This window comes from Sinohyriopsis cumingii, chromosome 8, assembly GCF_028554795.1.
Source record: "Sinohyriopsis cumingii isolate HCF-2022 chromosome 8, ASM2855479v2, whole genome shotgun sequence".
In the NCBI taxonomy this organism is placed as follows: Eukaryota; Metazoa; Mollusca; class Bivalvia; order Unionida; family Unionidae; genus Sinohyriopsis; species Sinohyriopsis cumingii.
In genome coordinates, this window is record NC_142968.1 from 77236511 (window position 1) to 77249161 (window position 12651).

Consider the following 12651-nt stretch of genomic DNA (forward strand, 5'->3'; position numbering starts at 1 on the left):
TTGTAAGCACATCACGATTGCGGTGTTTATACATTATTTTTATATAACGTGTGATCATTATACATGCAAAGTATACATTTACAAATCAATACTCCAAACGAGATAAAAATACATACATACGAATTATAATCGTGAGATAGCAATGGTTGGTTTATATTTTGAGAGGTAACAAATACACCACCAAAATTAGAGTCTATGAGTACATTTGATTTCCATCTTAGCCATAATACAAATTGTTTCCAAATATGAAACTTAAACATTTCAACACATTTAAACATATTCCGACCATGAAGGAAACAAAACAGTGAATTTAATTTATTAGTTTAGTGTAAATTGTAAAATAGTTCTATATATTTGGTATGGGGTCTGAATAAAGAAGTATCTTTCTCAAATTTGCTAACTGCCACACTGTCGTAGTATAATGATATACCTACTTGCTATACCCTGGCTGTATATATATGTCACGTGTTTGTGTAGGGGAATGCGTACATCACAATGGCACTCATAAATTGTAGTCAATACCATCTCAGGTATGGTTACGAGTAAATTTGTACAGTGTTTTAATCACGAGCATCCGGTTCGGGGGCGCCAGTACAGCACGAGCGCACGTGCACTTTTTTAATGATACCATCTCGTGTGGGGCACAGAAGGTACAATAAAAATGCACATAGAATATTTTGATAATTAACACATTAACAATCTTTACTTGCATAGTACATGAACATAATCTCCCTAGAAAAGATACGGACCCTTGGTGGTGAAACGAGAAGAGGATAGACCGTACAACAGAACGATATCTGAATGTGTGCCAGGTCAAGTTAACTCCAACAGAAAATCAATAAAATCAGTAAAATACACAGCAATAGAATATAGCTTCTTAAAGGTCACGCATTCTTCTCGAAATGAATGTGTACAATGTGGGGTTTTAACGTAGCTTTAACAATATTTCAGATTTTATATATATATATATGCTGTCTGCATTGTGGCATTTTATAGTGGTCTAGCACTGGGGGCTCATACCACAGACATGTAGCATCATGTCCCACCCATTCACATTATCCTGACAACAGCCCAACCAGTTCTTACATTAACCTCTTAGTGCTGAGCGCATGGTGACACAGTTGTTAGTACTATTTTTTATAAGTCTTTGGTATGACTCGATCGGAGTTCGAACCTGCGACCTCCGGCATCCAAAGCGGATGCTATAACAACTTGGCCACTGGAGCTGTATTTCTAGAACTGAAATAGTTATAGGTCCTATGTTAATAATTAATAAGTTTCTATGGTATAAATCATTTTCAAACATGTAAACACGGAGATGAAAGAAAAACAAAATCATACTGTGATATGAATTTTAGCACTGTTTTATACACATGCAATAACATACTTTCTATCCTAATATATTTTGAAATGACAAAATATACCACAAAAAAGACAGACAGACAGCCGAAAACTGGGTTCATCAAAGACATATCGTCTTTGTTGTGGGCTGATTTCTGAGCAAAAGTACGGTTGTTCGAATCTCAGCAGGCATGATTGTCAAACAAATTTGGACTGACCTAAATACATGAATACTTATTTCATATGGGAGCATTGTATTACCATATTAAAGATATTTAAAGTTAATCTACCATATGGAATAAGGTTTGGAACATTGCATGGCCTTGTTCTAGGTAATATTCGCAAGAGAAAAATATGTGTTGTGTACTTTCTTCAATTAAACATGAATATAGAGGTGATCCAATTAAATATTTTTTAAATGCTTGTTCATTACTTGAGACGGGGCCCCGAGTGGCCGAGAGGTCTAAAGCGCTATCCGGTACGGATCACTGCCATCTCACCTTTGTCTGTGTGGGTTCGAGTCTAGGATTCGGCCAATGTGAGTATGTAAGAAAGCTTGCCAGTAGATTCTCGTTGGTCGGTGGTTCTTCCCAGGGTTTTTTCGGGTTCTTCCTCCACCATTAATACTGGCCGCCATGCAAAGCATATCGTGTGCTGAAAAATGGCGTTAAATCCCACAACAACAACATTACTTGAGACGAAATTTTTATTAGGTCGAGGAGGGGAAAAAAAAAGATATTTCATTCTACCCAATAACAGTGTCTAGGAACATGATTGTCACAACTGTTAAATGACCTATTTATTAATGGAATCGCTTTAACGAATCTTGAGAGATAATGTGTTTCTCTGTCGGATGACTAAAGGAAGAAAATGTTGTAGTAAAGCTTGCATTGATTGGAAGCTATTTACGTCATAAGCTATGTCGCTAATAACTGGTGCAATCGGAGATATTATAATTAAGGAAGCCTTGGGCCAGTTGCCATTTTGCACAGAAATGTAAGTTGGTGTTTTTGTACTCTTGATCCATGATTATCCAGCCTTATTTTTCTCGACATAAAACTTCAATAGTTACTAAATCTTTTGTATTGTTTACGATTCTAGCCGTCTTATTTTTAATATTTTTTTATTTCCCCTTTCTCAAGTAATGCATACTCTTAAATTGACAAATTTGTAAAATAGGCTACTGCCAAAATAATATATTGTTGTGTAATCGCATGTTTTTATTGTCTTATTTGGATCCATAAAATCCCTAAAATTTTAAATTGTCTCATAAAATTGTAAAACGACAAGTGATATTTAACTCTTACTGGGTCGTTTGTAGTCATCGGAATGGCTTATACTAAAGTAAAACAAATATAGGAATAAGGTATATACTTATATATTGCTTTGTTTCTGTTTTTATTTTATACAACACCAAAACAAAGTTGAAAACATAGATCAATTAAATAAATAAGATCTACGAAACAAACGGAATTCTGAAATTTTCCCTTGGACAAGGAGGAGGTAATTCTGCTAAGTCCTCTTAAGTGTAGTGAACAACAGGTGTGTAAATCTCTGTCCCCGTAGTGTATGCCATTTACCACATATGTGTCATCCCCCCAATGTACGTAGAAAACACACCATATCAATAAAATAAAAATGTAGTTTTTCAAAACATCTAGACCTTGAGATATGTTTTTGTTTAAAATCAAACAAAACCCTCTATGAAGGAAGCGTATAAATGCTTTCCTTGAGGTGGGCCTCCTAATGTATGTGGATGTACAAGGTCCTCCTAATGTAGGTAATGCTTGTGTGTGTGTGTGTGTGTGTGTGTGTGTGTGTGTGTGTGTGTGTGTGTGTGTATCTATGTGTGTCTGTGTGTTATGTAAAAGATGCATGACTCGCTAAAGTAAATATCTACGCTACGCTTTTTGAAGGACATTTCCTCCCTCTCCCTCCCGCCACGCCTCGATCCTGGCCACTTCCCTCCTTTTGTTCGCAACAAAAACTCCTTTATGGTTAAAACAACTCACTGCTAACATTACGCACACGGTAAGAAGCAAAGAAATTCAGTTAGAATTAGTAGACTAACTTGATTCCTTTGTTTTAATCCAATACTTTCGTTGGGAGTTTAGATTGTATATTTCATGTTTGCAGTAATGAAATTAGATTATCCATTTGAAAGGAAATATCTACTGACCAGTCTCCAGGAACATAAAACCTGAATCTTGAAATGCAAGCACTTTTGACTGGAGTGCTCATGTATTAAGAAAACTCCTCAACTTGAGTATAAATTGAATATCTTATCTTGCACTTTTCCCAAAGCAGCATGTGTGTTTGTTTACCGGCCTGACGTCGAGCCCTCTGTGCTGTTATAATTATATCATTATTATATCAATCATGACACCTGGTACGGAATCTTATACAGCCAGATTACCTAGAGAAAGATTGGAAGCAATCAAAAAGTTTTTGCCTGTTTGTGATTCTTTTAGACAAAACTTCAGGAACGTCAAGAATCACAAGTGGAATATGCAGAAGGTACAGAAAAATTATTGAAACCCATTACAAAGGTTACTGAAAAAGTTGCGGAAGCAACTGAAGGTCATCGCCCAACGTTAGAACAGACTGCTGAAGATCCTAGACAAATAGCAGAAAGAAGTAAGAAAACAACAATACTTTAAAAACATCTTCAAACTGATATAGCTGCTGTTCAGTCACCTCCCGCAGATGAAGAAATACTTGAAGGTATTGGTGAAATAAAAAATGTTCTTACACCTAAACATAAAGTAAAAAAAGAAAATATTGAAATGATTAAAACATTTAGAGATGTTGTTGAAGAACTTAAAGATATTAAAGAAAAAGATTTACCTCGTATGACATTGGAGGGTATTTTTAATAAGTCTAAATATTTAAAATCTGATCATGATATTATTAAAAGCGATGATAATTTCGTCAAGTGGGTATATCGCATATATTATTAAAAAGCACCTCAGAGATAATTATAATATAAACATTTTGTTAATGAAATAAAATGACGTTTTAATAAGACACTAGAACACTTTTCTCAAACAGACCTTCCCCGCCGCAACCTCCCCAGCAAGAACCTTCTTTTCGACTTCCTCCACCTCACCAACAAATAGAACGACAACAAAAACAACGACAGTCTCCTGGGTCACGAATTCCTCGGCCACAACTAAAACAACCACACTCTCCTAAACAAAAAGAGTCAGAAATAATTTATATTACAAATAAATTTACAACTAAAGGTTTAAACGATATCAGTAATTCAAGATACGATGAATTATTAAAAGTTGCCGCATTAAAAAGAAAGAAACATATGCAAAACCTAGATATGTTAATTCCTGGAAAAATGAAGATGATTGTGTTAGAGATGTATATTCCATATCTGCTAATAAACCTGTCAAAGCTGATGACTGGTATTTTCGTAATTTTAAGCTTGAAGTAAAAGAAAAAAGAAACAATGAACTTGAATCACTACTATCAGCTGAAACACCTGCTGAAGCAGAAGAATTTTATGATCCAGATGATCCTCTCGGTGCTACAGGAAGTGGTTTTTCTACTCAAGGAAGCCGTCTTATTACTTGCCCTGACAGTGTTATTTCTGACCTAGATAGATTAGAAGTTCTGATTGGAGGAAAACGTGCAGGAAATAATTCTCCAGCAATCATTATTGAAATCTCTGATATTTGTCGAAGGTTGTTTACGGGCAGTATTATGGATATCAATGTTAATCGTTCTCTCATTGACGAAATTATTAATCAATATGTAATTTAAAAAATGATTATATACAATGCACAACGTGGACCCGTAATGGTCAGGGTAGTAAACTCACGATTACCAAGTTACAAAGCGATTTACGGAGATTGATGGACTTGATGATGTTGTTCAAGATCTATTCAAAAGGATATCTCCAAAAGCATTACAGATTGCAACACAACTAGGAATGAAGGTTATTTAGGCTGTTCGTGATAAAGGCATCGGAGCTATTGGTAATCACGCCGGTAAAGCTTTCGCGACAATCAAGAATATGCTAGCTCGATTATTACGAAGAAAACCACAACCAGCGAAATTACCTCGCACTGCAGTTATGTCTGCAAATGTCAGTAAAATAACAAATCAAGCTGCAAATAAAAAACTATCAGAGTTAGCAGGTGAAGCAGAAAGAAATATAACTGCAAATTTAATAGCAAGAAGTGGTCTTCGTTTTAGACGATGATACATATAATAAAATGTTTAAAAGTGTATCCGATCCAGCGTTCGATATATACTCACCAGTTCTCATGGATTAATCTATACGTGATTAGTAATTTTATTCTTTCGACACAAGACAACCAAATCAGCGTGGAAGAATCGTATTACATACACGTCCAAGATACAAGTATATATTTCTTACCTACCGAAGCATTTATTGAAGTAGAAGGTAAAATTTTGGAAGCTGATGGTGCAGCAGTTGCACTCGGTGATTTTCCTGGTTTTGTTAACAATGGTACTATGGCGTTGGTTGACAGAGCCAACTATATGATTGATGGAATAAATATTGAATCAATTCAGAAAGACGTCGACGTTGCTACAACGATAATAGGTTTAGCATGATATTCAGATGATTATACAAGATCAGCCGGCCCATCAATGATATTTACTAAAGATATATCTAATCATCCTGAACATAAAAAGCAAGCATGAATGCAGGTGGGGACGCAATTGCATCAATGAATAAAAATTTCAACTTAGGATTCGCAGTACGTAGATCAATATTAAGTGATGAAGTTTTTCCATGTGCATTTCAACTATCTCATATCTTTTGGATTTTGTAGAAATGTTAGAAAAGATATTTTTGGAATTAAACATACAGTTATACTTGTAAGAAAAGCCAATGACAATGATTTAATTTGGTGTCTGCTGCTGCTTACAATTGTATGGTAAGATTAATAAAACTTTCATTATGGATGCCAATAATGACTCCATCGCTAGGTGAAGAACAAAAATTCATTTATTGTGTGGACCATAGTGATAAATCAATGTTATCATGGTTGACAATGACAACAGATAGCATTCAAAGTAATATTGCTGGGTTATTTACATGGCAAATAGCATCACAACAATGAGCTTCTGCTCCGAGACATATATTTATCGCTTTACTATACACTAATCGACTAGATTCACAAGAACGTAGTCATATGACATTTGACACACTTGCAGTTAGTGAAGTTTTCTTACGAATAAATGGACATCAAGAACCGTCTGAAGATATATTTTTAAGTTTTGACCAAAATCATATCGCACGTGCATATCATCGTTTAATGACATTTATGGGACGTGATCAAAATATAGATACCGGTTTACAAATGTCGCAGTTATATTTTAGAAATCTGTATTCGATCTATTAATTTTCATTGGAAGATCTTGCTTTAGTCTAGACTATATGTTGTTGATATTCACTTCCGAGCTCGTGTAAACACCCTTGGTGGTGCTAATTACAGAGCAATTGCAGTTATTCTTTCAGAAAAAGCAATGTTATTTGAAGGTGCTGGTGGAAGAATGAAAGTTGTTGACGCACCTGTAGAAAACATGTAATTAAATCACTTATCATATTATTAAAAATGTCATATAGCCACGGTAGAGTCACTCTGACTTCCGGTCAGGTGAAACAAATACAATCAAAACTGGCAAGTAAATGTGGAACAAAAATATCACTAAAAAAAGATAAAAATTTCTAGTGGTAGTCGAAACAAATTATAATTAACCAACACTCAACTTAGACATTTTAATAAGGCCTTAGAATCAGAAACCGGAGTTCAGCTTCATCTTTCTCCCAGCGCTATTAAAGATACGGTTAAAGTTGGTGGAATATTTCCACTTCTTGCAGCTATGCCAGCGTTAATAACCGCTGCAGCCCCAGCTGTAGCAAAAGCAGCTGCACTCGGTGATGTTGGAACCGCCGCTGGAATGGCATTAAAGAAAGAAACAGGACAGGGATATAAAATGGGAAGGGGTCTAAGATTACCGGGAACCCCTTATTGGTACGGAAAAGGTTTGATACTTCCAGGAACACTTCTTTAATTCTTCCAGTGTCAAATTTTGATCTATTGATGCTGCTAAAATTTAAATATAAAAAATTTCAGAGGTGTTTTTATGCGTGACCAATTACCAAAATAACCAAACATATTTGAAACAGATATTATAAATCTTGATGATAATTCAGGACCTGGTACTCATTGGGTGGCATACGCAATTGATACACGTGGTTCTATTTATTTTTATTAATACGGGCTTCCTCCGCCAATAGAATTTTTAAAATACGTCCGAAACATTCCAAATTGGTATTCATCATTACCAACACAAACATAACTGATCCGAAAATATGTGGTCGTGAAGTAATTAATGTACTCAATGATAAAACAAAATTTTCCGATGCACCTCATAACGTCATGCACCTTAATACAAGCAACCGCGTCGTTTTTAACAGTTCTTAAAGTATAATGGTTGATATTACGAAAGTTCTTCTCTTAGTGGTACCACTAAGGGCAAGAAATAAAAGATGACTTTGATTTGTCAAATTACGCGACTAAAGATGATCTTGCCGGTATTATGAACCTCACTGGAGTTGACCGAGATGAAGTTTGTATTTTTCAGGATTAATACGATGTTTTAAAGACGAGTAATACCAAATGGAATGATATAGTTCGTAGAGTTCTTGGTGCTACTGAGCATAACATACCAATATTGTCCAATGACGGTAAAATCAGATACTCAAGTATATCAATCACAACTATTAGAAATGAAATTGCAAAAAAGTGTGGCTAATCTTTTACGATCTAAATGTGATACAATGACAGGTGAACTCAGCATGAATGGAAATAATATAGTTGTTTTAAGAGATCCAACATCTGATGAGGATGCTGCAACAAAAGGATATGTAGACACAGTAGATACTAAACTATCAACGCTACAAGCTGAGTATGGTTCTAAGGTAAGCGCGTTTACAAGACTTCGTAGAAACTTTTAAAAAATTGATGAAATCGCAGATAATTTCTTTGGCACTCCGTTGACTGTTGATGTAAAACTCTCTGATATTAACAAAAAACTTGGCGATATTAAAACAGCTATATCAGATATTGAAACGGTTGGAAAAAGACTAGAAGATGTTATAAGTGGAATTGCTGATATCGTTAAAAAAATTAATCTGATTAAAATTCCCCACAAGCAAATTAACAACATGGTATATACAGTAGCGCCTGACCAAGCATTATTGTCACCACTCAATAAAACCATTAAACATCACGCTGAAGTTACTGATATATACAGGCTCTCAATACTCGTTGTTGTAACATTTGTAATATCTACCAAGGTTTCACTGCGTTATTCGTCAGGTGGATCCATGTTAGTAATGTTAGATCAAAACGACGAGGTAACATTTACTGTGGAACCCGAGAAAAAAGAAACTCGGCTTGATTTATTATTGGTGTCTTGAATTAGTAGCTAAGTTCCGACCTAATTCAAATATAATGAGTATTCCGATCAAGTTCAACCTGATGTCGCAACGCAGCATAATATATATAATCAGGCACGTGAATGTAAAACAAAATTAAAAAATCTCGTCGATGAGAATGTAGTAAAATCCAAAATATGGCAGACGTGTAGGTATGGTCGATATAATTGTTTATTCAGTGTCTGTTGTGATTGCTGGAACAGGCCTGTTATTATCAACAATAACAATGATGGCACCAGCAGCTGTAACAATTTATGTTTCAACGGCAACAACGACTGCCGGTATTCTCAACATGGTTGCCAACAAAATAAGTACGTGCACAAATGCAAAATTACATAATTATTTAATAAAATTACATACAGCAATGCTAGCGTACTCCAAATTATCCTCAGCGAGCCTTAGTGATGGGCAAATATCAGATTTTGAGTTCACGGAGATTATCAAAATATACAAAGAAGCAATAACCGTGATTGACTTAGAAAATCAAGATTTAAATAACAATGTCAACTCCACTGACATCGCCAAGCGAGCTACTTCAACAAATCGTAACGAATTCAACAACAACAATTATATCCGTAAGCTCAACTAATCCAGACTTTAGTAATAGCTTTCCAATTGCAATTCCAGTGAAAGAAATCGCACTAGCGCAATTACGAGTATATTACAGCTGGTCAAATATCAGATCAAAATCATCTGATGGATTACAGGCGAATATGTCGTTTGTATTTGCAAATAAAAATAAAGAAGATGGAACGCCCGATTGCCAAGTTGTTTCTATTTCAACAGGAAAATATCAAATTGAACAAATCAATGATGAATTTCATCGCAGAATAAAATCTATAATCGCAAAAGAAGCAAAAATAGCTATTTCAGTTCACGAACCGACGTCATCATCTACAATTGAAACATATGCTCCAGATTACACGCAGTAGATATTTATCAATCGTCAGTTAGATCTGTTTTAGGATTGCCTGAATTTCCATCAAGTATTAAAGACTGCCACAACCTCAGCGAGATGATTTCTCTATTAACGAAACAAATTTATGAATGAACCACAATATCGAGATGGATATCCATGGCGTCATTATGCAGATGATCGTATTATACTTTCTGATAGTAGGTTGTTTCCTAGAACACAGTTTTCAATAATTTATTTTGATAGAAAAACTTTTGATCATATTATTTATGAAAAAGATTTCAGATTATTGGCTGATGAAATTAAAACCGAACATATAACTACATTCACGACATTAGTGCAATTATTTAAAAATTATGTTCTGGAGTATCCCAATAACGATCAAAAAAGACAATTATTGAAAGGATACAATATTTAAATCAAATTGTACCATATATTGAGTTTGCTAATCGAGTTAATATCGAAATAATAAATGCTAGTACTTATCATATAGGGAGTAAAAATATAACAAATATCAGACAATTACATATTAATCACAATAAAATAACTGAAGCAGATTTATTAAAATTTATACTTCCCAAATTTCAAACCGACGGACTAAAAAGATCACTGAACGATCTTATCAACAAAATCTTTCCTATAATACTTGAATCATGAAGAGAAATATCGCCACCAACATCTCTTCTAAGACACAATAATAATCCGTGTGGTGAAGGTCGTCATATTTCAACAGGAATCGTTAATATAACTTCATTGATTGCAGACAATTTAGTGTGTGCCGTAATTGAAAGCAGCTATCAAATAAATCTTGAAAAATCAAATAAAGCTCAACAAGGATATATTCTTTATACTTTTACACCGCAAGTACCTCCTGGATATTTGATTGTACAAGAACCAATCAATCTTGTTTATCTACGATGTCACAATCCGTTATTTTCAAGAATAAATCTCAAACATACTGACCAATCTGGACACTAAACTGATCTAAGTTTTGAAAATTTGAATATAAATCTATATGTGAAATCTTAACGAGATATTTTTGCAGACTGCTTTATAATTAATCAAGCGGTATATTATATAATGTACCAACATGGGAGCGTTTTGATACACGACAAGGGGGAGGTACTTGAAAACGTCATCAGAACAATAATGGCACAGTCTCAAGTCAACATAGACCAATTTAATCTTGATATAATTATTGACGAATACGGCAACGAAGACTTTTTATTGAAGCAGGAACAATTAAATCAATTGCGGCGAGAACATATTTCTATGATCACGTGTGATAGAGATCAGAGTCATAATTATACCCATTCCGGCATTAAACTCGATCAAGTTATAAAAATATTGTCTAATTCTTAATCAAAAATCTGATGGTATATTATCTAAAAAATAAAAAATAAATAATAAATATAATATTATAACAATATTTGTTTTACTGATTCTCGGTACAATAAAAGTCATGAGATAATTAATCACGACATCGCCGTTCAGCAGTGACGTCGTCACTACTTTCACCGTTTTCACTTTTACTTTCAAAATTCTCCTTACTGTTTTTGTTTTCACGATCTGACATAATCTTTATTAACTGTCTCACGTGAGTGTCAATAATTTTCTTCGTTTCGTACTCGTGAGCTAATTCTGATCTAATTTATTTCTATCACGCTTGAGAGGAATACGAATTTTTTAACTTCCATATCTTTTACAGTAGCCAAAGAATGAATCATGGTCTGCTGCGTAATTTTCATAAATCTATGTTCAGCTACTAGTGTATACTTATCTTCAAATTTACGATTGTATATATCATTACTTTAAAAATGTTGTTTGATAATCGTCTACACTCTTTATAAACCTGTCGCTGTCATTATTTGCTTGCCATAACATCTTTTGAGATCTCTGTATTTTTTGCCACCACATTGCACACACGATCGCGTTTCTCCTCTAACTTCAGCACCACATTTCAAGCACAGTTTTGTCCTAGACTTCCAATACGCACGCTTTGGAAGCGATGTCCCCAGAATTCTTTTTCGCAGGCTTAGTTACAAGGAGTCGTATAACCTATCACTAAATACTTAAGTTTGTTCTTTGTTTGAATCATTATTTATATATATATATATATATATATATATATATATATATATATATATATATATATATATATATATAATGTTTCAATTTAAATATTTGCCTTAATCACAAATGGAGTCATTTGAGAGATTATGTACAATTAAGCCTTTTAAAGATATATTTAATCTTGATAGAATATCCCCTGACTTACCAATAAAAGCTGTTGTTGAAGAGAAATAGTTAAAGATACCGGAGCGTCTGTCAATGTCGCATAGCTAAATAAAAAACAAAACTTCCCAATAAAAGTAAAAACGATAACCGTAGAGATTTGGACGAATGAAAATATAAATCAAAAGTAGCTTCGATTCAAATTATTGATCATAATGCGCATGCGTGGACTAATGCAGTAACAATATTTCCACGAAATCGAACAGTTATATTTTCCCAAGGAGATATATTTGATTTTATTAACGAAAAAAAAACGATCCTGTATCCGTATGGCTGTTTCAAAGTTCAGATGATGGAAATTATGATCAGTTGTATGACCTAATGGGGGGAGGGGAGCGAGTTTCCCAGAGGTCTAAAGCGCTCTCCATTACGGATCACTGCCATCTCACCTCTGTGTGGGTATGTCAGAAAGCTTGCCAGTAGCTTCTTGAGGGTCGGTGGTTCTTTCTGGGGATTTCTCGGGTTCTTCCTCCACCATTAATATTGGCCGCCATGTATAACCTATCGTGTTCTGAATATGGAGTTAAACCCTACAACAACAACAACAACAACAACAACGACCTAATGGCGCTATTATCGCATAGAATCTCTCCACGAAGAAATAATTATT

The 12651-nt window shown here is 34.5% G+C and overlaps 1 protein-coding gene across 1 annotated transcript in view; it reads right to left on the reverse strand.

Moving 5' to 3' along the window:
* Nucleotides 1-4370: 4370 nt before the first annotated feature.
* The window catches only part of LOC149793916 (uncharacterized), a 54215-nt gene continuing 45934 nt past the window's right edge, over nucleotides 4371-12651 (reverse strand). The window contains exon 12 of the mRNA XM_089969065.1: nucleotides 4371-4532. Coding sequence (XP_089825191.1) covers nucleotides 4371-4532 — 162 coding nt within the window. The remainder of the gene's footprint in view (nucleotides 4533-12651) is intronic.